The sequence below is a fragment of the Macrosteles quadrilineatus genome, unplaced genomic scaffold (genome assembly GCF_028750875.1).
Source record: "Macrosteles quadrilineatus isolate MER2022 unplaced genomic scaffold, UCM_ALF_1.0 Scaffold_3__2_contigs__length_128488019, whole genome shotgun sequence".
NCBI lineage: Eukaryota > Metazoa > Arthropoda > Insecta > Hemiptera > Cicadellidae > Macrosteles > Macrosteles quadrilineatus.
The window spans coordinates 89,751,060-89,778,570 of NW_026542596.1; the positions used below are offsets into that span (position 1 = coordinate 89,751,060).

The 27,511-nt window shown below is 36.9% G+C and overlaps 1 protein-coding gene across 3 annotated transcripts in view; it reads left to right on the plus strand.

Moving 5' to 3' along the window:
* LOC128990315 (uncharacterized) overlaps positions 1-27,511 on the plus strand; it is a 92,704-nt gene that overhangs the window by 33,584 nt on the left and 31,609 nt on the right. For 2 of the 3 annotated variants that reach the window (XM_054412646.1, XM_054412644.1), the window contains exons 2-9: positions 13,343-13,618; positions 14,420-14,528; positions 15,619-15,643; positions 16,413-16,559; positions 17,965-18,112; positions 19,330-19,523; positions 20,514-20,593; positions 26,137-26,201. In XM_054412646.1, coding sequence (XP_054268621.1) covers positions 13,343-13,618; positions 14,420-14,528; positions 15,619-15,643; positions 16,413-16,559; positions 17,965-18,112; positions 19,330-19,523; positions 20,514-20,593; positions 26,137-26,201 — 1,044 coding nt within the window. The remainder of the gene's footprint in view (positions 1-13,342; positions 13,619-14,419; positions 14,529-15,618; positions 15,644-16,412; positions 16,560-17,964; positions 18,113-19,329; positions 19,524-20,513; positions 20,594-26,136; positions 26,202-27,511) is intronic. The other variant, XM_054412645.1, reaches the window with a different exon arrangement.

Below are 27,511 nucleotides of genomic sequence, written 5' to 3' on the forward strand. Positions count from 1 at the left end.
TGTGCCATTCCCAGAGGTTTCCGTGAGGCGGTTTCTCTTTGTTGAATCACGGTATTAATTCCCACTTATGAAATCGTGTCTCCATCCAGTGGCAACTTCGGTTTAAGCGTGTCACCTCGCGCGAGTTGGTTCTCACAAACAAGACGGGGTTTAGAGTGCGCCCCTGAGGAACGCCAAATTCTCTCGCAGACGCTGAGGAATGCCATTGAAGGATTAGTTACTTTTACGCTGAGGTTTTGTGAAGGATTTCTCGTGATTCTGGTATGACAATTCCCTTATTGGAATAGTTAAACGATAACTCTTCGGGGAGAGTTGGTTTCATCAAGCTGATGAAACCAACTCTCCCTGAAGAGTTATCGTCTTCGGAAGATGGCCATATGGTCAAATGGTTAAGCAACATCTATCTAAGCGATCTCCGATTAGCCCTTTTATTTGTTTACTCTTGTGACACACTTTTTGGTACTGATAATACAATATAGTCAACGTGAATTCCACTATAGTTAAACAGTTAGTAAATGCTCTTACCTTAACTGCGGTCTTCTTCAGTGAGAGATGAATGTGTTTGTCTTCGGGAGATGGTTGAAGTACTGAGCGAAGTGGCGCTGCTGCATGAATCACATTTCTGGACTGCAAACATTTAGCAACAAACAGTAAAGCTGTGTTTTCTTCGTAGATGGAATCTTGAAAAATTTTGGAAATATTGAACAGTTTAGTGGTAAATCATCTAAGTATAAAATACTGCAACATGTTTATTAGTTGTTTTATGAATGCATTTTAAAATTCCAAGAATATAAAATAACTATATTATGAATATAGCGAAAACCCCCGTACTATACAAAGTATTCTTTTCCAGAGTTACCTTTTTATATACTGTATAAACGTATACAACATATTTCAACTCGCATAACTATTCAAGGACGGTTCGTTAACCAGTTGAACGACTGCGATAAGATAAGAGGAAGCGCAAGTTCAGGAGACGTAATAATACCATTGTGTTAAACGATCAACCTTGCATAGCAACAAGTTCTTCGCTTTCATAGTAACGGATTTAATTAAAACAGTTGACACAAAATCAAAATTCTTTCTTTGATCGAGTTCATGACTTACGATAACAGTACACCCAGAGCACTGTGTTTACGAACAATTATAGACCAAACTCAAACAGTTAACGCAAAATTAACTTGCTTGTTTAGTTTGTCTGACATAATATTGTACCCGCCTGACAACGCGCTGGTTGAAGTGCCAAAATACTCGTTGCATATGAAAGGCAACATTCGTGACCTCAGAAATAAGCGTGTAGACCACGGGCGAGGTGACGACATCTGCCATCTCCCTCTCTCAGATGCAAAACAGAAAATTACACCACAAACATTGCCTCATATCTAGTCTACGTCGAAGTCCATCATATGGTAATGGTGCTAATAGCAGTGCAGCGTCCGAGGAATCTTGAATGCTGTTATTCTTGACAATAAACATTCATGTTCTGATGGGTGAAACACGTTGTTTGCTTTTCCGCATTTATTGTGTAATGTATTATGTTTGGTGGCTCAAGACATTATTATTTATCGAATGGGTTATAGTTGAGGTAGTTCTGATTGTTTGAGAGTCGAGTCTTATTCTATAGATGCATCTACAGCATATTTCGATTTCATTGTCTGACTCTCTCTCTCTCTACACGTACAAAATGTTGGCGAGGAAGATCATAGCTACTTTAACTGTACAGTGAAGACAAATCATGAGATTTTCACTTTACAACAATGACCTAAATGAGCGAATTAATTCTGTTCAAGAAATACAACGAATGGAATGAATACAAGTGAGATCAACAAGATTTACCACAACTACAGGCACATCCAAAACCCCTCCCTTGAACCGGACCTTAACTGTTTCTTCACCTGCCAAACACCGCTCTATGTTTGCTCTAGTTAGCTGTTTCACCACAGTTTAACCACACTTTGCTACCATGGTAACAATGTCGCAATTAAAGTTTAATTGCGCGTCGCAACCACGCAAGCGACGATTGCTCGGTCCATTGCTTGTGGTTATATCACCTTTCATCGCAACCGCAGAACGTTATGCCCCATCTGTCACATGTTGAGTGAAAGTCCTTCATAAGTAGGTTAAGTCTTCTGATTCGGAAATTGCGCTGGCGATCCTAGAGTCATTGGTTTGTATTGGAGGAGCACACAGATTATTGCCAATTTGGGTTGTTTGGGATGCAGCTAGTTGTTAAGGTGAACACATTTTTATGACTCAGATTTGCAAGTAGTATTTAAAATGACTGATGAACTTAGATTACTAGATCATACACCGAATCAACATTTGTCTCTGTAAAAAAACAATACCTACAATGTGTAATTCACAATTCGATGTTAAACAATTGAAAAAATAATTACCATACTCTCCAAATACAGCAATTAACATAATCAAAAATGTTTTTGATAATCTACAACCATGTAGAGAAAATTAACATTATACAAATTGTTTTCTACATAGTCGATAACCCTCTATACGATAAATGACCTTTCTTCTTTTCAACAAAATATTAGGTATTTATTTCTTATATTTTAGTTCTCTACATGGTTTACGTATTTCATATTCCGTTAGCCTAGTTGATGAAACATTGCAGCCACACAGGACATACAACGGTAATCAGTACCGACACAAGGCCTCAACTGGCCCGGAACACAACCTGAATGGCTCAACATACCACATACCGCTGTTGCTGATGTTGACCTGTAATATGACATACTATTGTTGATGTTGCCCAGGAATGTGACAAACCACTGCAATAAAGTGTCAACAATTGCCTCTTTAAGGTTTTGGAGTTGAGGGTCATCGATGTATATAACCTAACATGTGCATGTTAGGTTATATACATCGATGTTGAGGGTCAAAAAGGTTGCTGTGAACTGCGTTGAGAAACAGTCTTAGAATTTAAACGATGTTGAAGTCTCATCGACCTGTTCTCCTACATCACAACTGAGTTCTGTTCCTCCAAAATATTTCGTATTTCTTCATACTTTTTCAATGTGTTACAGTTACACACGTTTCCTTGTTACTCGCACAGAGTTGCGATTACAAGGGTGGGAACTACATAGAAAGTGATACAATTCAGGAGTGGACAATGCAAAGTTCACATGGTTGCGTCATCGAGGCTGGAGGCTGCACGAGCTCTGAGCATTAGCATATCCACGCGGACCGCATCAGATAGAGGATGGAGGATGGACCGCAGTCCGAGGGTTGGGAAAGTAACAGAGCGTCGGCGAGTGTCCGATGTGGGATAGATATTGAGCAGATATGCGAGGTTTGGTCAGACGTTTCAATAGTCGCTTGATTTTCAAAAGACAATCATACATTGGCAACAAAAACAGTAATAGAAAAGATTCTTCTCCTAGGCTCACAACTTATTAATCCTACCTGGCAATAAGTGAGATATAACTTAATTTACAGTAGTGATTATATCTCATTGAATCTCAGTAATAATTTATTTTATTGATAAATAGAACTTTTAGCTGTATTATTTTCATCTTTTAAGGACATGATGTATTGCAGTTAAAAGTTAGGATTAGTTTAACATTTCTAAATTATCGAGTATTTGGTATTTATGGATGGACAGAAGATAGAACACTTAACATTAGGAAGTGCCAAATGTTCAGTAATTATACAATTGTATCCACCAAAAATCATTTTCACCTTAAAGAGGATTATTAGTTTCAAAAAGCCTTTGTTATTATTTTAGTTCCAAATAACGTCTGGCTGTTTGTCAAGTAGCTACGACCATTTCCCTTGATGTATGCAGAATCCATTTTTGGGTACCCTGTTTTATATCAATGGATGTGCAAGAAGAAAGTTCCCAGTCTAATGCAATTTGACGAAATATTCTTTAATCTAAAGGTTTGAGTGTTGATGGGGTTAAATAAAATATCTACGTAATTAAGGATCGGTCAGAAATGGTTCAGACAATACAGTCATCTCAAAAACATTTTATGCCGGTGATCAAGTCACAAATTGTTCATAGTCTGGAAAGGTACTTTTCTTTTGTATTCCTTCTCGATCAAAGCCCCCAGGATCAAGCTATTCAGCTATTGTGTACACCTGGAGTTTCGCAGCACCGTCGGTCGTCATGGTTCTGCCTCCAATTAACATAGTCTGGTGCTCTGCTATCAGTGGTCGTGTCCACCGGCGTGGTTCCGCTTCCACCGTCACCCGACAACGTCCACGACCAGAGGCTTCACACTCCTCGACGGTCAAGTCAAGACTGACTGGCAATCTTCAGTAAATATTGTATTCTTACTTGGAGGCGGACATGTGGTGGAAGAACAATTCTGGAACCCATCGTGGAAATTTTGGATTCATTGTACATTTTAATTGTCTCCAAATCGAGAGAGAATCCAATTCTTGTAATGAATTAGCCTCATAATTAACCCTAAATCTTGTAATACTAAACTTGGAATGCATCGAGCAAACTGGCAAGGTTGTGCTGTAGTTGTCAAATGTATTTGTTATAAGTGGCCCAACAATTATAGAGAATTCTACACTTGCAAACACCTTTATCTGAAGAACAACCCTGACAAACGTTGTTGGGTTTGTCCAATGTATATGCTACAGACAAATATTCCAATAACGTTAAAGAGTCTACTCTTCTAGGCAGTTGGCCTTTACTTGGGGGCTGTCCATGTGCAGACAATATCCATGGATAGTATCGTGGATGTAATGGGTGATGGTGTTTTTACTCTTTAAGCAAATGGTCTTGGGGGAGGTCTATGTTGGAAGAATAACTTTAGAAGGCTACTAGATTTGTATATTATGTATGTTTTAAAAATGTTCCTACCTAAAAGGCTAGACAACCCCACTCTTTTGAACAGTTATCATTGGAGGAACTCCATGCTGAAGAACAATTTTAAAGAGCCAATTGAATGTTGAAATTCTTTTCTCTAAAGCATTTACGTCTTAAGTTCTATTTGTTTATTATTTGTTTATAAAACTGTCTAGTAAACCATCGTATCACAATTACACTGAACCAATTAAAACTCGACTCCTTTCTTGAGCAATCGGGAAAAGGAGCAAATTGTGAAGGGAATTACGTCAAACTGTCACAGTGTAAACTAGATTGATCTTGTAAATGACATTCAATCACGACTCTGTAGGAAATGGTTTCTCAAGAGGTTCAATATGAAATAAGTTTTGTTTGTAATTATGGAATTAGTTGTTTTACCCAAGCTTTTTAACGGGGAGATGACGCAGGAGAGATTAATGTATGTATTTTAATTTACCATGGGAAAAACGTTACCCACTTGCCATTAAATAAACAAAAACTGAATTGTACTCCTTAGTTCTTCATGTTGAATACAATCACTTGTATTTGTGTAGCTGTGTAATAATTCTATTAGCTCTCTTTGATAGTGTCTATGCTAAAGGCATTGAAGAAACTCGAGCGATTTCATGAGAAAGCAGCCAACCCCCCTCGAACTTGTCTTGTGGACATGCCGGAAATCGAACCGACAATGCACCGAAATTCCAGAATCTATGTTAAGCTTGTATTAACATTCGTCGTAATGTAAAAAAATCTTAAAACTGAATTCGGGTTTGTTGCTTTGGTTACTTAACAATAACCATTATTCCCAATAAGTCCACAAATAAACCTTTGACGCCCACGAGGCGAAATCCTAGGGGAATTTAAGGCAAGAAAGTGCCTAACGTTGAACGGGTCATATAACTGTGTGAACTATTAGCTAAGTCGGTTCTGTTGTTTTTGCAAACGCCCGGAGGAAACACACAGGACTTCTAGAAATATTATACTTCGCATGAAATAAGTTGGAATAAACACAACAAAATAGAAAATTAAATTTTGACCTGAGTTCTCCCCAGTTTACTCCAAAACCAAACCTAGATCAATTTAACATTTACTGATCTGATTAAAAAACCATCGTAAACAATGTATCCGTGTGATCGCAGTCGTTCACACTAGTTTCAAACCGGACGAGAAGCTGGTTATCCCAAGGTAAGAAGGGAAATTCATTTTCCCTGATTGCTTCAGACTTCAGCCTAGTCCTGCAATTATCCGACAACTCTGCGGACTTTCGCCGAGCGAAGATCCGTGAGATTTCGTGTGCGTGTGCGTGTACACCTACATTCGTGTGTGTTAGAGGTCTAAGTGCATGGGATGACAACATTTATGTTTTGTTCAGACGAGTCACCGTACTTACCAACACTTGGCGGCTCGATTAGATGGATTACAGACACCAAGAGAATTACTCACATAATTTACCGTTGGAGGCCTGGCATGGCACCATTGTAGAATGAATAAACTTACACTGTAGTTTAGCAGTGTAAAACTGTAAAGTGAATAATACAACTTGTTGTTTCCATGGAAACCAACCAATAAAATAATTTAACAATCATACCATGGGAATTTGTAAGTCCAGGACATTCCAGTGTATCGTAAGATTAGGAATGAAGAGATACATGCCCAAGCTAAATTCTATTTGACCCATTAGATACCGATAAAATATCACAAACTGTTCTATGTTTGCCTGAGGAAGTTTTATGACAAGCTCTGATGGGTCGATTAGAAATTCATAAAGAAAAGACAGGTTGATTTTATGTTTGCCTTTCCTCTGCTAAATGTTCCACGGGACGAGTTTATTGAATTTTAATTTCTGTTGTTTAGAATATTTTGAGCCATCGGTAGCCTCGTTCGTTAAAGTCACCTTCTCCATCGACTAATGGAGAGTCTAACAGTCCGTTAGAGCCAAAGTGGGGAATATTTTGTCTGTCTACTATCAAAACTCAATAGTAGCATACCTATCTCTGACTGTAGCTTAGTAGATATAATGCTCATATAACAATCTGAAGGCCACCAGTTGAATCAGGAGCATATTCAACATCTTTTTGATGGGCTTAAATCTGAAACCAGCTGTTTATGACCATTAGAACTTCAATAAATGACCCTTACTTTTCCTAGTCAAAAATAATACCAGAGTCGTCTCACTCACTACCTATTCACATTTGGGTTAAATAGGCCTTAATTTCGTCTTCGAGGTCATAGTAATGCAATGACACCTCAATCAAACCCACTTTAAAAGATATCTTGGAATTTCCTTGAATTATTTGCAGAACAGTTTATCTTTAATTGCAAAAACCTCCGGAGAAGATTAAGATGAATTTAAATTTTAGACGTTTCATGACCTTTTTATGGACATATATTTTTTGTAACTATTTATCATTATAGTGAGCATCTCTTAAAACTAAAAGTAAAATGTTCTGTTGTATTTATATTTTTTATGTGCCAGGGGACTAATATTGCCTAACAATGAGAAGTTTGCCAGTTAGATCTTGAGAAAAGCCGGTACCTCTTTTCTTGTGTAAACGGTACCGAACTGTCATCCGTTAACATTTAACAGTCTATTTCTGTTCAATTTTTTTAGACATCTCATTCATCTTCAACTCGTATTGGGTTATAATACACCTTTGTGCGTCCCATGATGATGGTGTCTGCCACTCCCATCACATCCTCCACATTGGGACGTCAGTTGGACGGGCCAGACATCAGACAGTCTCCCAGTTACGAGTCCTACATTGTTCTCATTTCTTGTAAACACGACGTGGATCCCCGTTACATAAAGGCCGCCGCGGGACCCCGGGACCATCTCTCTTGTTTCCCTCTCTCTCTTCCAGACTAGACATAGCCTGTAGGCGATGGGCTAGGCAGGCAGAACAGTATATCATAGGTACTGGACTACGGCACGCCTAACGCCCGCTCACTGCATTGTTTTATACTAACTGTTTCATTGTACTAAATTGTAGAAAGAGAGGACGACTTAAAATACGAAACAAAGTAGTTATTGTTCAAATTCGGTTTACATCAAATGTAAGCCAGCAACTATAGGTTATACAACTTATAGGCCAATTCAGCTAGGTTAAACCAGCTATATGTTGATCAAGTTATAGCTGTCCATGATGATTAGGCTAAGCACAAATTGCAAAATCCATCCTAAAATAAGATAAAATTTGAATGAAATAAACACACTAAAATTCAACCAACTTAATACAAAATACTGTACTACAACAAAATGCTACAAATGCAAAAAATAAGTACTACAAAATACTAAGTCTATAACACTAGACAAAAAAAAACTACTAAGTCAAAACAAGTGTCAGTCAATTGTATAAAAAGTAGCCTAAACTACTCAAAGTCAAAGGTCCAACATAAATAACAATTAAACACATTGCAACGGAAGCGAAACATTTTTTGAGACTCTCCCAATGTAGTATAATACTTGACTTAAGAATTAACAAACTATGTGTATTTGAGTGGTTATACAGTATTTGCTTGTCTAACAACCATTGAATGTGATCAGCACTTCACCGGTTTGATCTATAACTGGATTTTTGATTAATAAATGATCCCGGATCAAGAAACAGATGATCTAATCAGTAAAAACCTCATCACTATTTTATACTCAACAAACGATGTAAAAAGTTAGTATGATGTTTAACTAATTCTGCCAGTTTAAAATGTATGCTCAAAGTAAGTCTCTGTTTTAGTAAAGTAAACAGTTTTTATTAACATTTTAAAACAATTTACTCTTTTAAAAATTTACTACACAAATCATTGACAGTGCTAAAAGTTGGAGACTTGACTTAATATGCAGTGAAGTTTGTGAGAACTTCCATACGTCAGTCCGGTGAAGTAGTTCGTGCGCCAACCGCGACTTTCAACTTTATATAATATCAGAATGTATTTCTATGGCCCGTCAAGCACAATAGATGAATACGATTCTTCAAATACCATCCGTAACAAGAGAAATGAATCAACCGAACTGCGTTAGGTAACACAAAACGTGCCATAACGTACTGGACGACTAATTGAAGAAAAGCAGCTTATGTTGAATGGAAACGTGCGTGGTTAATAATCCCTTGTCATTATCGGCCAATGCGGAACTTTCCCTGTATAACTACGGAACCAATTAAGGCGCGAAACCTCAACAGCTGTTAACAATAGAGACATCAGCTGACCGATGTTTTACAGCTGACCGTGATGGTTAGCGCCAGACAAAAGGCGATGTAATTTCTGGTAATCCAGTGAATTTCTCCCCACAAACAGTATGGCTGTAACTCTCGTCTGAAAAAGGACGTAAGTAGTAGGTATTAAATTTGACTCGCGAAATAGCAGTCGAATGATTTCCTGGTGTGCTGAGAAAGCTGTAATTGCTGAGGTTTGCTAATAGTTTAAGCGCTTCTGTTTTAGGCTCGATGTATTCTTTTAGACGCCGTTACTACCCGGAGAACAATAGCACTATAGATAATTCCTGTAGTTTTCTAAACGTAATGATTTCCTGTACTCCTTCCGACAGTTCGAAGTTGACTGGACATCCGAAAAACTGAAGTAGTAAGAATTCTGAATTACCAAATAGTTTGATTAAACTATGTCTTCTAGTTTGATTGATATGATACAAAGAATAATTGTATGACCTAAAACGCAGCATCACCGGTTTTCTCAATAAGTAGGGCTTCTATGAGCTCTGAATATTCATATACATATTCACACAACCATATAAATGCTTCGTAGTAGTTTTGCTGTATTTAGTTTTTCTTGTATTACCGAATATTAGACAGTTCTGAATCAGCTACCGCAGCTTTCGGTTTGAGATATAAATGGTTTGAAAAAATGCATTGACGAACTCTGAAATAGCAAGAGGTATTCACGAGATAGATTTTTTTAATTTTTTTAACCTTAATTATTAAATAGTGAGATTTTGTATTATCAAGACTTTTGACTTTTGATGTATCTAGTTTTTGCAGTCTCACTTTTGAGATTGCATAGTTCACAGGTCAATCCTCGTACTACTGTGAGTTCTTAAAACTGCTTCGTATGGTTCAGTTTTGAACTACAGTACCAGCGAGTATGAATCGAACTTTTGAAAGAACAAGAAATGGAATTGGCCATGCATTTACAAGTTATTGACATTTTTGAACTAATAATAAGCTGAATGGTAAAAAATAGACAAGTATATGCTTTCAGTGTTGGCCATCAACATATATTTTCAAAAAAACCCCGTCATGTCTTTCTCAGCTCCTTGCAAACTATTGAATCATGAAGCCGTGCCTGGACACTTCACAGATCTTCTCGAAATGCCAGTTGCATCATGGTAGTGACTCGGTATTTCACACTTTTCCATCATTTGACACTTCGTGCATGATTTTGCCAAACCTCAACTAGTGGTTTCCAAGATAACCTCTGATGTGTGCCACTTCCACGATAAGTGAGAAAATTGACGCAATCTTGATAACAGTCATACCAAATTGGAAGAGTCGGGTTTGTCTAACCACTGTCATCTTCGACTGTCAGTGACCTCAGGAATTGCATCACTAATGCTTGTTGACATGTCTTGTTACTTCATATGTTGATGTTGTATACTGTTATTTATAGGTTATGTTTATAGAGGTTCAAAAGTTCAACACTTTATGATGTGCTCTTTCAATTCGCGATATCAAATTTATCATGCAAATCATCATATCCATCTATTATATTGTAAAGGTAGTTTTTCTGTGTGTGGGGGTTTGTTCCGGGTACGTAAAAAGGCTGGAGTGATGGTTGAAACTTTACAAAAAGTTAGTCTCTGAACCTAGCGAAAATATATTTATGTGCCTTCATGTACAGTATTTGGAATCATTCAGTAATAAAATCAGTTACTCGTGTTTGTTTATGCTGTATAATTTTTCAAAGTAGGCAATATTTAGTTTTTAGGAGCGTAGGGGGTCAAAAGTTCAGTCCTTCATCATATATCGTGTACATACATCACTAATTTTACCTCTCAATCCTTCACTCATTTTTATTAGCGAATTTCCCTATAGGGAAGTAGCTATTACCGTAGGTGGCACGGTAAGACCTAGACCCGGGACCGATTTACTTTTTCATTTTGATGTCCCCAGAGGCCAAAAACACCATTCGTTCAAATTTTATATATGTATATATATATATATATATATATATATATATATATATATATATAGACTTATATATATATATACGTCCGTGAACGCGATAACTTGAGTAATTTTTGTCCGATTTTGATGAAATTTGGTTTAAAGGTGTAAAGCGGGATAAACTTGAATGAGTTCGCGAACCAGCACGATCGGACCATGGGATGGGGCTTTACGGGGGGTTTTATAGGGTAAAAATTGGTTTTTCTCACTTTTGACCCTCAAAACACAAAATTTCCCGATTTCTCTTTAGACCTTTTTAAAGAGCTTAAAAAAACAAATAATTTAGTATATAAAAGTATTTTTGTTCAATTATTAGTAACGGAGAAAATTAAAAAAATTGTAAATTTAAAATTCCCATGTTATTCTTATGGAGAATATTGTCAAATGTTGTAGTTTGCTTGTTTATGGATATATTTTGATCAAACTTGGCAAATTTATTTATTTTGTACTAAGCTATCAATATTTTACTCAAAAACACACTTTATTAGTTTCCTTGTAGCAGCAAACCTAGGTACTCGTTAAACCTAATGTTATTAAAATATATTTAACTGAAAATCAATTCAGACAAATGGAAATTCGCTTAGTCGGCAGGTTTGCTGCGGCGGGGGTATTTAAGTATAAAATATGTAGGGTAACATTGTGTCTTTTCAATGTAATAATAATGACAACCTTGAGGATAATGGTCACTACGCTGAAGTTGATAACTCGACAACAGAACAAATTTTCAATGTACGAAAACGTGATAACTTATAAGAATTTAAAATAATTTTGACCACTACAAAATTACAATCTCTTAACCCTCAACTCGGCAAATCAGACAAATATCAACACTTTACCACATCAATAGCTGTCCTCCTAGTGGATCGGATCGCACCTATCAGATAATTCCATAACCTACAATTCCGAGCGCCAACCTTTGAATGGAAGCTGAGGGGGTAATTATAGGCTGATAGAGGTGAGATTGAGATGAGCGTGTGATACCACCTCACCTGTTCTGCAATGTACTGCCCTCGTGATGTAATGAACTGTAATGTGTGGAATTACCTCCTTATCTGGGAAGTAAAGCCACATTACAAACCAGTGGCTATTGCTCTCCCTGGTGGCAATTTAAGTGCAATACGCACTGATGTGGTATTTAAACATGGTTAATATTAGTCATGAAGCTACTTCAGTAGCTTCATTAACATTTATGATGTTGGATTAGTATGGTTTTGGTATTAGTCATGCATATATAAGATTTACGTTTTTGCATCTTTAACATTTAAATAAGCCTTAGGATATTTTCATAGACTTTGAATGATGCAAGTAGACTTTGCTTCCTATAGCAACTTCTCCAGTATGTTTTTTGCGTGAGTGATTTGAAAACCATTGACATTTATAGGGGAGATTGCATACCATGATTTTGTTTTTATGTAATGTGATGTGAACCTTATGTTTGATACCGCCATGGATACATAGTCCAATGACGTAGGTCCAGAAATGGCCTAGATAATTATTGTGTCTCTTGTTAGTGTAAGATTTTCATATTCGCGTAACAAGGTTTCTCGGTCTTTTATTTGCTTTACTTATCTTTGTCTGACTTTCGTCTCTCTGTTTCTCTATATCTAACTTGATGTCCCCAGAGGTAAGAAACACGGTTAAAATTGGTTTATTTTATTATATACACAATAACTAGAGTAATTTTGGTCTGACTTTGATAACATTTGGCATGAGCATGTAGGGTGGTATAAACTTGAATGAGTTTGCGAACCAACAAGAGTGGACTATGGATGGGAAAAAGGTATTGTGGGGTTTTGATTTGTACTTTATTTATTTTCCCCCTTAAACATAAAAATACGCAAGTCTCACTGCAATCCTCGTTTAGAGCTTAAAAACAAACACATTTTTATTGAAGCATTGTTGTACGATTGAAGGCTAGGGAGAAATTTCCAAAACTGAACCGTTTAAACATTGTTATTGTTATTGAGAAAAATTTGGCAAATTTATTTATTTCATCATATACTATTAAAATTTGGTCAGAAAAATCACTTTTTATCATCCTCGTAGTAGAAAACCGAAGTACTCTTATGTAAGTTATTTGAATAGAGTATACTATACGACTTGTTTGTGGAAATATTTTCGCGTCTGTAGGGTTGCTGTGGCGGGGGAATTGTTTGCCTCTTTTGATCTGACTCTATTTGTCTGATCTGGGTTTCTCTGCCCCTGCTTTGTTCCAATTGCGTTTGTATATCCTGCATTTTCCCACACCCTTCTAGTCTTAAACGTATTTCTCTTATTCGTGTGTCTGACTTGTATTTCTTCGTCTCGAATTTTGCTTAACTGTGTATCTGACTCATACTGCTTGTTCCAGATGGCGTTTACCAGCACGCTGCTGCCGCTGGCTGTGCCAGCCCCGGCGTGCCAGGTCTACGCCGCCAGCTCCGGCACGTCGGACTCCGGTGGTGATACGTCCGTCAGCTGCCACTCCGGCAGTACCCGGCCTGGCCCGGCGGCACGCACCCTCACACTCTCCCGTCGCCGCCAGGGCAGTCTAGGGTTCAGTCTGCGTGGAGGACGGGAGCATGGCACGGGGTTCTTCGTCTCGGCTGTAGAGCGAGGGTCTGAGGCCTACTTGCAGGGGCTGATGGTGAGTGGAGCGGAGGAAGGTTGAATGTAACATATTTGTGAATAATGCAAGTCTAATAATATCCTAACCCAGCCCCAGTTGACTCATCTACTGAAATATTACAACCACGCTGTTGTTGGTTTTACACATCTTGACAACATTTATAGTCCAATCATATAAGGAATTTCCCGGGGAAAAATTCCCAGAGTTTTTTTCTCAGTGGTTTCTTAAGTATTTTTTGGCGCTGAATCCGATTTTAAACTTTGCCACCTCGCCAGAGGTGAGCTAACTTCAGAAATTGCAAAAAACTAATAAAATACTGTACATACATTTTGCTGTCAGTTCTCACTCCGTAACTCAAACCCTCCTAGGTAAAAAAAATTCTATCAATGATAGTGAAATATCCTAATTTCTGTGTATAGTGTAGAGTTTACTAGTGCTTCTTGTGCTGGAATAAACATTTCCAATCAGGTAGGCCTGCTATTATAATTCAATCCCTTAAGACTTTGGGCGTTCTGTTTTCCGTTTAATGTCACATCCTTGACTTATTGTAAATTAATTGGAAAGTATATTGACATACAAAGTAAAAGGCATCACCACTAATTAATTTCCTATTAGTCCTTACAACACAGAATCCAGTAGGCAGGTACTTGTAAATATGCCAATACAACCATAAAAAGCAAACGTTCACTAAAAGCCTTGATAATCAGTTGCAAACAATAACTTCTCCTTCTGAGAGTGCAACCTTTCCAAACAGCTGTTAGGAAAGGTCAGGGAGGATTGAGTGGTCAGGAGTGTAAGTGATGACCTCGGGTGTTACAGGTCGGAGATCAAATCATCCGAGTCAACGGTCTACCTGTGGAAGACGCGACACATCGAGAGGTGCTACATCTCATACAGAGTCAGATTAATGTCACGCTGAAAGTCAGATGTAAGTTTATGCCATGAAAGTCTTAAATAATTGCAAAGAGCTTACCACATCCAGTGGCTCAGGATTAAACACCTGATGCTTGTTTTATCAATGCAGGTGGATTCACTGGTTCCTACCATATATCCAAGAGAAAGAGGATGTAAGGTAGCCCTCAAAGTTGGGCAAAGCTCAATGAAAAACAATCATACAGGGTGTCATTTTAAAAACGCAACCGATACTAAAGATATTGCGAGATACTTTTTAATGACGAACCAAGCTCATATTTTGGAATATCTGTTTTCTTTACTTCATTGCAAGTCAGCTGATTTGCATTGTTGCACAGTTATCGTCATGAGTTATGAGTCATAGTGTTATTGGGAACTTATTTTGAAAAAGACACAAACATGGTGTTTTCGCAAGTTCAAAGATTATGTTTTGTACATTAAAAGTAAATCATTGGTTTTATGCCAAGAAAATTTTTGAATAAGCTTTCCAGAAGTGGTCCCATTACTTAAATAAATTTTTATAGACTAAAATAAAATAAACTTTTCATATAATTAATTGTCTAAAGTTTTAGGAAACCGGATCAGTAGAAAACCAATAATCAAACACATAGAGCTTGTGAAACATCTGTTGAATCTTATTTACAAGAAATTCCCAATAACACTAAACCCTTATAGATATCCTTGCAACAATGCATATAAGCAGATTAACAAGGAGGTAAAGCAAACGGGGATACCAACATGTGAGCTAGATTTGTCGCTAAAAATATGTTACAATAGTTGTAGTTATTTAGACTGCGTAAAAAAAATAAAAAAATAACACTCTGTATCATCAGCGTTATTAGAAAAGGAAAATCTATTACTAAGAAATAAGAATGTACAGTATGGAGTGTATCTCGCACACACCATACTTTTGGAGAAATCTGCCACTTTGGGCAAAGGCCCATCTGGAAACACATCTCTGATGCCTACCCATTTGATCTTATGGTTCCCTACGATACTTAACTGTCTTTCCATAACCATACAAACCTCTAGAACAGTAGTTTATAGACAATATTTTGAAAGTTTAACCAGTGTTTGAAAATTCTAATACAATTTTTATTTTTCAGCTGTGGGGATGATTCCTATAAAAGAGTAAGTAATACTTTAATACCTTTACGCCACACTACGCTGTTTTAACAAACTTTCCACACAAGGATTTAGTCCAGAAAACAGCTGTTTGCCACCACCTTAATCAAATGGGGTTCCATTACGTACTACTGTATTGTAATATCTTGAATTCAAGAGGAACAAAGTACAAACTTTTTTTGAAAATGCTGGGAAGGTGGAAGGATATGACAGGATTTTTACAATTGGTTTTGTAGATTTCATGATGATTCTTTGGCCAAGGAAGTTAAAGGGGGCCAGTTAATAATGGATTTGGTAATTTATATGAGGGCCATATTAACAGGGGAATAACGTTTTGCTTTTTTTTTTGGTACTCCAGCAGACATCCCACTTAGAATAGCTACAGCCAATTTTGTTTTCAAATTGCACATGATAAAATTAACATCTTTCAGAGTGTGCTACTGTTTAAATACCTTTTTCCTCTATTTTGTTTTTGGTAAATATTTGATTTGACATAATCAGTACTATCGTTCACATAGTAAAATTTCTTGGCTTGGTGAAATATTTTGCATGTCCATATGGTCATCAGTAATTTACATCAGCAAGCACTATCTCTCGGCAGCTCAACTAAACTACTTAATTGGTTTAAACTGGCATCCTTAAGATGGGAATGTATGTCTACTTCTATTTACACTCAATGGATAGAGTACTTAACATTTATTGGAAAATGCCTTAACAGTTTTCTTTTATTAAATTTAGAATGGGAACTAACTAGTGTCATGTTCTCACCCTACAGCAGCAGTCAAGATTCCCTCACCTGGAGGTTGGTAGAGCCAGAACCAGGGGGAGGGGAGGGAGGGGAACCTCCAGATCCTCTCAGAACCTCTTGTCCCACTGCTCACCTCTTCATCAATGTCGCTCCTAAGGCAAAGCTAGGTTGTGGGTAAGTTAAACCATAGATAAAGCATAAACCCCTATAGTCCGTGAGGTTGGTGAAGGACTCTGAGGGATTAACGTCCCTTCCACCAACGCACGCGCACTCACCAGCAGGGCCCTACCTACCCCACGGTGCGTGACCGATGTGTGTGTGTGTAGGTGTGTCTCTGTGTGTGTGAGGGCTGTAATCCCTTAGAGTCCTTTGCCGGCCTCACGGACTATAGTAGATTTCTCATCCTTATGAGCTGAAGCCAATGTTATTGTCAGTTCTGTCTGGTGCAATGTAGAGGTGGTGTTTTGTTTACAATTTGTTTTTTTTTCTAGTAATTTAAAACCTCTTTTAACAAAATAAAACAATCTAATCATAAACAATAACTCGTCCCCTATTTATATAACCAAACAGTAAAACACAACATGAAATTAACCCTAAAATAATAGAAACCAAATTTCATCGACACAAGCGATCAGTGTCACCAGACATGATTGAACTAGACACAAAAAAGAAGATTCAAAATTTACAATGGGATTATAAGTCTACTTTATGTTGGTTAGTCTATAGTTAAACTGTACTTTTCCATACTACACTTAAGTAAAACAATGAAAGTGTGCAAAGTTATTAAGTACTGTACCTGTACCAATTAATACTAAGTCTCTCTTCTGAATTACTGCACGTTTTTCTCTTGAAGATGTTAATACTGTACGCCTACTTTGTTAGAAAAAAAACAAACACCAAGCTGGATTTAAACAAGGCCCCACTAGAAATTAGCCATGCTGCACGATCCATGACATCACACTAGTGGATAGATTTATTGATAGATTCACTGCAATATCCCATATGTTTCAGGTAAATAAGCTGCCTGTTTTTCAGATTTTAACGGTAAGAATTTAGTACAACTACCTCTGTGACGTAGAGTTGCGCTGTCCGCGCTGCACCATGGCCTGTTTTCTTAATTTAAACCACACCGATAATCATTTCATGTGCTTAAAACAAACAAACTTGCTATTGAAAGAAAATTACTTAAATAATTATTCATGTACAACCAAGCCGCTTTCCATTCCCTCATGAGGTTCAACAATACTAAACCTGGACAGACACGATTATATTTTATTGCTGCAATAAATATGTGAATGGATGTCTTTGGATTCTTAGAAAAGATTTGGCCAGTTCTCAAGTTCAGTGGGAAAAAACCAACCTCTATTTTTACCTGGGCAGGGACGGTTAAACTGAATAGTAGTTGGTAAAGGTAGTTGGTTAAGAAATAGTTCACTGCCTGGGATTTCAAGTGAGTTTTCATCAACGCTTTTTAAAGATATAAGAAGACTTTTTACTCATACTTTAGAAAAAGGATATGGAACATGAACTGCAAACATATGTAAGCTTCTCACAACCTGACCCAGTTTCTGTGTTACAGCATATGCAAGGGTCCAGAGTGGAAGCCTGGTATCTTTGTCCAGTTCACCAAAGAGAACAGTCTGGCTAGAGGCGCAGGACTGAGGCCAGGAGATCAGATTGTTCAATGTAACAATGTAGTCTTCACACCAGACACTGCCTTTTCAGAGGTGAGATATTGTATAAGGAGTGTATTTGGTAAAAGATAAAATTCAGCTCATCTAACAAAATTTGTCAATGGGCTTATTGATACGCAAAAGGTCATGGAAGCACTGAGATTACATCCACATCACCAAATCATATTCTTGGTAAGCTACAGTTGCAATAATTTACTTGAAGCTATTCTTAATGATGGATTGATAGCACATCTTAAGTGTTGGCTAGTATTTTTGCCAGTCACCAAATCGTCTCTTAGAGACCAAGGTTTGACAAGCTATATTACAGTCTAATTTCTTAAGAAGCCCATAGCCTATGACAGAATATGAGTGACATCACAGAGAAGTAAGGTACAGAGGAAAGGTTCAATGGAACACTTAAGTGGTGTCTAGCACTAGTCGCTGGTGTTTTGGGAAAGTCCAACATTTCACATCTCGCCCTCATATACTACAACACTTAAGGTGGAGGAAGACCCTGTGTCCCGTGCGATAACCAGCCAGTCAAGTTCTTCCTTGCTTATCACAAGTATATTTCCCCTACAAGCGAGTACGTACACTCACGCCCAACATACTAGAGCCCCCCTCCCCAAGTAAGGGGGGAACTTGCCCATAAGCAAGTTTCTTTTTTACCTCACTTCTCTGTTGTGTTATGCTATGATAACTTTCATTGTGTATCCATTAGACACCTGGAATATATTTTTCTGTGTTAAGCTGCTGAACTCTAGCCCCTTTCTAATAACTTCTTAATCACCCATTTCACTTTTCTTTTAAATATTTAAATTGTATGCTTATTTAAGTGCAATGATTAACAACTAACAGCTAGCCCAGTTTCAAAATAAATACAAAAATTACCCACCCCTACTCCATTAATACCAACATAACACGTCATAACCTAAACATGATCTTTAGTAACAAGGATTTGTCATTCTAACTACCTTCTCCTTTTTGTGGAGTTTAAAATATGATATCTGATCTGAAGTACATAATAGACATCTTAACTCTAAAATGTGTGTATTTTGTTTACTTTAACACTTAATACTTTAATACTTTTGATTGATACGTTGTTAAAATATTTTAGCCTATAACCTAAATTTTACTCTTTCAATTCTGAATACACTTAACTATATTAGTGTTTTATCGCTACAAATTTTGTTTTCTTATATATAAAGATATAGGGTAACAGAGTGATTATTAGTGTAATTTTCTAACATCAAATAATTTATGTCAATCAGGCGGTGTCCATCCTAAGATGTTCCGGAGTCCTGGAGCTAGTGGTGGTTAAGGGAGCGGGAGTGGATCTGTTCCCGGGGGAGAGTTCCGGATACAACAGCTCCGCATCCAGCCTCGCGGGAGACCAGAGTCCGGACACTTGGCCTCACAAGCGACTCTCCGTGGTCCGGGAGGAATCCTTGTTGGACACTGAGAGGTTAGTACTACGTACTACTGTTGATTAAAGTTTGTAAACTTTAGGTTAAAGTATGGATTATCCCTTAATAAACCTCAAGAAGTTTATGGAGTTCTGTACACTAAAATTTTTTTCTACACAGTTTTAATGAACAACAGACCATTGGCAGATCCAGAGGGGGGGGGGGGATGAATGGGGCGACCACCCCCCCCCACAGGGCATATATTTTTTGTACTACATGTAATGTAAAAATTTTGCCGCGATCGGCGAAGACGATGATAATGTTCAGATACCACAGGGGTTATTCAGGATTTTAAACCTAAGGTGGTTATTGTTTTTTGTTTTGGCTTCACTGCTTTTCTCGCCCCCCCCCCCTCAATCTAAAGCGGGATCTACCACTGCAACAGACTGTGACTAGGAAGGCTAGCTTGTTCATCCAAAATTTAACATTTGCTTTGTGGTCGTTGCGTTGAATAGGTCTAACTTGTTTTTAAAAACCAGTTTAATGTTTGTAGAGACTTACATAAAATAGATTTAAGTAACTGAGCGAAATTCTGTTAGATCAAAAATGAATATTATACAATTTAAAGTTTCCACCCATCCCATTAATTTGTACCTTAACTGTACCACAGAGAAATAAACAGAGAATACTTTCCATGATACGCTTGGTGTCTAGCTCTAGTGGTGGTGTCTACGGCAAAGTCCGCATCGACCTATCTCCCCATGTACTACAACGCTCATGGTGGAGGAAGACCCTGTGTCCTGTGCAATATGAATTTTGGCTCAGTGCTCGCTGTTCAGCCTCTTTCTTGCTAGCCACAAGTATATTTCTGCCAAAACATACCAGAACTGGAAGGATGATGATGGAAGGATATGTTTGTACCATAAACATATATCCTCTGTACCTTTCTTTCTCTGTGACGGGACTGAGAATATAGTTACATATTTTTGTTGTGTCACTATTTTGCAGTAGCATTTTAGAAGCAATATTACTTATGATTTCCATTCCAGTAGATTGTCAGGAGAGAGAAGCAAAGACTCAGACAGACCTGTTCATCCTTCGCAGTTCTCTGTCAAGCCCCAAACCACAGGTAATCACGTTGATGAAAATATTTACACTTGAATTCTTTCCAAAATGTTTACCTTGAGGTTTTTAGATGGTTATCATCAAAAGCGATCAATAACACCAAACAGTGAAACCTCAATTGTCCGACCAATCTCACTGAATCTGGACAGCCATTTGACAGCTGTTTATGAACATTTCTTACAGCTTCAGTAGGTAATGCACTACAGTAAAATATCCAGTTTTGTTTTTGCTTGCTGGTTTTTAGTGTGTGACCAGTGATTGCATTTAAGGCCGTTTGGCCGCTAGGCTAGTCTGAAGTTGAGGAGCAGTAGTTCTACCCGTCGCCACCGCGCGCGCTTGGATGTCCGTTTGGAGGCAGCGCTGTAGGTGTGTGTTTCAGCTGTCCCCCCTCACCCCTCCTCACACCACACACTGCATCACTGCTTCTCGTATACGCGAGGCCTGGCACGGGCACGGCCCGTCGTATCCGCGGTCCGGGCTAGCAACCCTGAACCAAATCACGTTGCTAACTGACACAAATCGACTATCTTATTTTGATTGGTGTTTGCGCTTACTGTTATAGTAATACATAATATTAATGTATCAATAATTCATATGTTTTTAACACACTGGCTCTAATAGTGTGACAGTAATAATAATAATATTTGAAACTAAGTCACACAGATTTTTTTTTTATTTGCCTTTGGATATTTTGTAATACTAAACCTCTTTTTGGGTATATTTATAAAATCAGTATCCTAGGTCAATGATGACGTTGTGCTCGATCTATGTCATTCATCTGTATATCTTTGGATAAAACCCGTCTGAGGTTGTGGTGGTAATTTAAATCGTATTCCTGAGGATTCTTGATCTCCTTCATTATGACATCAATATTTCCGGGCCTAATCCAAACAAAGTTCAATCATTCAAAAACGTTGATTGTAAACAAAAAGCTACCCAGATGAATTAAAATTTGTAAAAAATGGATTTCCCTACCCTTTCCTAAAAAAGTTGAGCAGTAAAATAATTTGCATACCCTTTTTTAAGACTCGTGTACAGAGCCTCGACTTTTATACATTGATGGTGTGCTTATCTCGGTGGTCTACTAATCTTACTATACTTATTTCCTATAATCAATGACAAAATCAGAGTAAATAAAATAACCTCATAGTTCTAGAGAGCGTTTTATATATTTTTAACCAGCTTATATTTAAAGTTTAAATCACAAAAATATATGAAAGCTTAAACAAGGTACCATACAATCGCAACACAACAAACACAAAGGGGCGGTTCACGAGCTCGGGACTTCATGGTCCGCGACCAGACGCTGGTCGCAGACTATACAGGGTGTTTTTTTAAACTTGCATCTTTATTTATGTAAAAACCGCAATAGATAGAAATATGCAGTTGGCGGGAATCATCTATTGACGTAGGGGGCACAATTTTTTTTAAAATTCAACGATACATTCACATTCCCCCTCTTTCCCCCCTGCCCCCAACTTATTTTTTTTAAACAGCAAGGTACCCCTTGTGACATACCAAATGAAAGAACATGAAAAAAGTAAATGTTTGATGAAAAAAAAAAATTGAAAATCGGTTCATAAATTTGAGAGATATTTCCCCCCCCCCCCCTCCCACCCGGAACTTAATTTTTTTTAATAGCAAGGTACTCCTTGTGACATATCAAATGAAAGAACATGAAAAAAAAATGTTTGATGAAAAAAAATTGGAAATCGGTTCATAAATTTGAGAGATATTTCCCCCCTCCCCCCCCGGAACTTAATTTTTTTTAATAGCAAGGTACTCCTTGTGACATATCAAATGGAAGACCATGAAAAAAGAAAATGTTCGGTGAAAAAAAAATTAAAATCGGCTCATGAATTTGTGAGATATTCCCCCCCCCCTTTTCCCATACCCATAACTTTTTTTTAATAGCAAGGTACCCCCCCTTGTGACATATCAAATGAAAAATAAATTTAACCAAACATTTTCTTTTTTCATGCTCTTTCATTTGATATGTCACAAGGGGTACCTTGCTATTTAAAAAAATTAAGTTAGGTGCAGGGGGAAAGGGGGGATGTGAATGTAACGTTGAATTAAAAAAAAATTGGGCCCTCTACGTCAATAGATGATTCCCGCAAACTGCATATTTCTATCTATTGCGGTTTTTTCATAAATAAAGATGCAAGTTTAAAAAAAAAAACACCCTGTACTGTATAAGCATCGACCAAAAAACGGGTTCACGAGTCAGAGCCTAATGATGTGAAAGCCGGGCTTATTGCTGGTCGAGACCAAATCAGAAGCGGAGCCTAATGACAGGGATTCGCAGGGGATTTTTGTTGAGACGTTGGTAAAAACTTAAAATATATAATTTGTATGGTCGCCATTTCATTGAAAAGTATTGAAGTATTAACAACAGCATGGAAACACATGTGAAGCCACTACTACCGACATAGGTACTTCCATACAATAGGATGGTCGTGAAACAAGGCTGAACCAAAACGTCCAAAACGATTATTTTTCGCATATTTTGTTGTCTCAATGCTCGCCTATAATAATATATCAAAGTTTATTGATTTATAAACACAACAAGCCACGTTCGTATGAAATCAGATAATGGATGTCGTTAGTGAAATATATTTTTCTGTGTGCATTATTGTAATTCAATTAAGATGCATGACATAAAATAACCGGGTATTTATAACCGTATAAATGCCTATTTTGCATAAATGCCCGACAATTTATGCAAAAAAGCTTAAAAAGCTTATTTATTTCAGCTGTAAAATGTTGAAATAATATTATGTGGTTCGCTCGTAATATTATTTACGTAAACAGCTATGGTTTTTTATTTACATTTTGTGTTGTTGCGATCTATAAAATTAGTTTCATTGGTATTACAATGCGTTTATATTTAGGAAAACATTGTTTTTTCCTTTGGGCATAGTTTCGAACTGAACATTTTATTTGTTCTGCTTTCATTACCAAACAAATAGCTACCATCCAAGCTTTACTAACATCAAATAAATTACCAGTTTCTCGATGAAAAGTGGCATCAGTCAAAAATATTTGTGCAACATTTTTTTCAATTTAGAATACTGTAATGGATTTTGTTGTCGGGAAATCCTTGCCTTGAAGTGAACGGCTCAAATGACTCATTGACGGCACCTTATTTGGAACATCTAACTTTGAATTCATCAAGTCATAAAAGGGTTTTAGTCATGATAACGAGCTGGTCCTATGCGAGGTAGTTGAGTGGTGGTACGCATTTGTTAACATAATACAGTATAGATATTTCATAGTCATATTCAATACACACGGTGACCAGTGAGTACAACACAAGACGGTGACATCACCGCGAACCGTACTCAACGACTGAAGGTTTGCTTGATGTTTCCACGGCAAAAAAAAAACTATTTATGATAATTATGTTAGATAACAGTGGTTTAACTGTGGCTGATTAGTTATATTTTTATTCTAAGCATAATTTTATCGTTGAATTTGTAATAACATGGGGTTTATCAGTAAAAATATCTTTGTTATGATACTATTTTGTTACGTGCATAATTTATTTGTCGTTTTGAGTTGTTTGATGATTTTTTTATGTTTTATGAGCCTTTTTACCATTTTTATTTTTTTTTGTAATATAGTGTTGTGGGTAATGAAATTCTTTGGAATCTAATAAAGTTAAGTATATTTATTTTATATGTGAAGGGGGACATGGTGTATCAGAATAATAAACTAGAACAAAGTTTAAATCACAAAAAATATATGAAAGCTTAAACACTAAGGTACCATACAATCGCAGCACAATAAACACAAACTGTCCTATGCAACTCGAACACGTGGCCGGTGACAGGTAGACAGTTGTTGAGAAGAGCGCGCGGGAACGAGGAGAGAGTGGTGTAGGCGCGGGGGAACGGGGAGGGACGAGCGTGCGCCCGCGCGCCGTGAGTGCGCGTCTGGGCACTGTACACACACGCAACGCCTCGCAACCGTATTTTGCCAACATTTTGTTTACCATTACATTCCTAAACTGTTTAAGTTTTTTAATGTTATTAATTTTTTATTTATACTTCCATTAGTTGTCCGTCTTATGAGCTAACTTTTGTTGCAATACCAACATTGATTTTGATTTTGACATTGATTTTTAAAAAAATGTCACATTTTTATTTATAACTTTTATGAAAATTGAAATAGCTCATGAAGTTAAGGTGCATTAAACAATGGTTTTTGTAATTTTTGGTGTCTCAGTCTACATCCGTTCTTGAGTTTAATGGTAAAACGAGAGTACACTTTAAAGCACTATATGTCACTTGGTAAATGGGGAAAAATTTTTAAAACCCTTTTTTTCCATTCTTAATAATAGCTTAATGAATTGGTAAGAAAAAAAAATAAAAATAAAATATTTTTAAAAATGGGCCGAACACCCTTAATCTAACCAGAGACACTTTCAAAATTGTGTTTTCATCTCAAGATAACAATGTCATTGTCATGGCCATAGACCTAATTCTCTGTAAATTACACCAAAGACTTCTGCCCTATAATTTTTAAAATATGTTTTGGGTCAAAAACAGCGAGTTGAAAATTTGGGTCTCTGACACTGGCACGCCATGCATTAGGTTAAAAAAAGTAGCCTCCACACTACTTCTAAAGACCAATAGCAGGGAGCGAGCTGGTGTAGTGGTTAGAGCGCGGGACTCCGGTTCCTGGGGTCCCGGGTTCAAATCCCGCCAAATCACCAATGGATTTTATTTAAGTGATAATGCCGTAACCCCTAGGTCTAGACTGTAGTAATGTGAAAAACAATCCCAGGCTCGTGCCTAGCGTCCTAGAAAAAAAAGACTAGTAGCAATTGCGGTTGTATAGAGTCATACACAGCTGTGCTAACAGACAATGATAACTGTTGCTTAAAGTTAGTAGGTAGTAATTCATCAGTTGAGAACATCATGGTGGTCGTTCCGGAATAGCACAGCCCGTCTTTCTATAAATATAATTTTATTAAATCATTAAGCATTTTCATTAATTTGGACGTTTTAAATCAAAGTCTGAATCAATGAGAGTTTATGGTACTGCTAAAATAATTGATAGTAATTGGTTTACAGTTTGAATTGTGACATAAGCGTTTTAAATGTACCATTAAGCTGAACAAGTCTAACTGGAAGTACACTAAACTTGCATTTAACTCAGATCAGCCAAACACATAAAATCTAAAATTACCATCAGGCTTTTGGTTGTAAAGTAAATCAGATTTTGATAAGCCATCATTTGGGTCGTCAAGGATCATCCTTTGTTGGTTTTTTTAATTGAAGCTAAAATTTTCTTTGATGACTATCAGTACTATTACCGTTCTTAGTTTTGATCCCTACCCTAATCATTTTTAGAGTTTTATTTTTATTTTAGAGTTGCCATAGTTGGTTTAGTCTAGTGTGAAGAGTAAAGAAAAATTAACAAGAGAGTCATGTGATAGCTACTTTATGGTATTAAATATTTTTGGGCTGGTAAAAAATATAGAATAAGTTTTAAATATTGCTATTGAAAGTGCTAACTTAAATTTTAAATGTTTTTCAGATGGTCCTTGTACAGTTATTCGTGTTGGACCAGACACAGAAAATGAGAAAACTCCTTGTACAAAGGTAATTATTTTGATCCCCTTGTTACATTATATTGGTATGTTTTAGCATAGAAACACTTTACTGCCCTTCCTATCCCTTTCAACTTAATCCTTGATAACAGAAAGGGCCTTTGTTATTGTAATAAAATTATTTTTAAAGATTTAAATCACTCCCTACAGATTGATTAGCTAATTTCAATACCAGCTGATTTCATTTCATTTACCGATTATTTACTTCAATGGTGAATTGCCAATTCAAACCGGTACAATTCAAAATTGATAATAAATAAAGTAATTGTTTCCCAAGATATGATTTAGATTTTAAAGCAATGTGTGGGTTTACAATTTATATTGTTTGTTTTCTCTATTTGTTGAAATCAGCTGTTTTATCCTCAAACAATATAAATGTGAACAGAAATATGCATGCACTATTATTTGCTGTGTTTTTAGCCTACAGTCCATGTTTGTTAATTGCCCAATGAACATAACCTTGATCTTGAACTTATTTTCCCTTTATGTAGGTTTTCCTTTCCTATATACGCTTTGCCTTTATTTTTATTTTAGAATAGTGTTTATTAGGAAATATGATAGTTCTAATTTTACTGAGGCCTGTTATTCAGTATGTGAGTATTTTTTTGTTGTGATGAAAACTATCATTCATAGCTTGTGCTAAAAGTGATTTTCTGGATGCAATTAGTTATTCAGACCCTCAGCTTTGCCTTGTTCTTGGAAATAACACTGATAAAAATAATTAAGCTAATTACATAAGCTTTGGCCTGACATGTTCGGCTTCGCCTTGCATTTGAAATTTGAAAATGACATTTTCAGTACCGGTATGCTAATAGTGAAATGAAATAATACTATGCTGAACGTGTTAATCAAATCATAATAAACTTTTTTTTATTATTCTGTCATAGCATCAATACGTTTTCATTGTGGGTTTTATGTAAATTTTTCTAATATGTTCATCTTTTTCATCTTCCATATTTCCCAATGCAGGAACTAAGGTTGCAAAATGATTGACAATCTACATGCAGTAGACTCCCTCTTATCCGGACACCTTTTAACCGGACATCTGTTTAACCGGACTACACTCGGCGGAAATGACATCTCTTTAACCGGACAATTTTTATCAGCACATTGGTTTAACCGGACTAGATCAGCAGGAAGTGGGCGGTCCTGAAACAACTGTTCTTGTGGGAAAGATTTGAGACCAGTTATCACATGAATAAATACAATGCTCTCCTAAATTTAAGTTGAATATCACAGTAAATGCTCTGTTTTAACAAGTTTTTGGGGATGTCGGTTTAACCGGAAAAACCGTTATCCGGA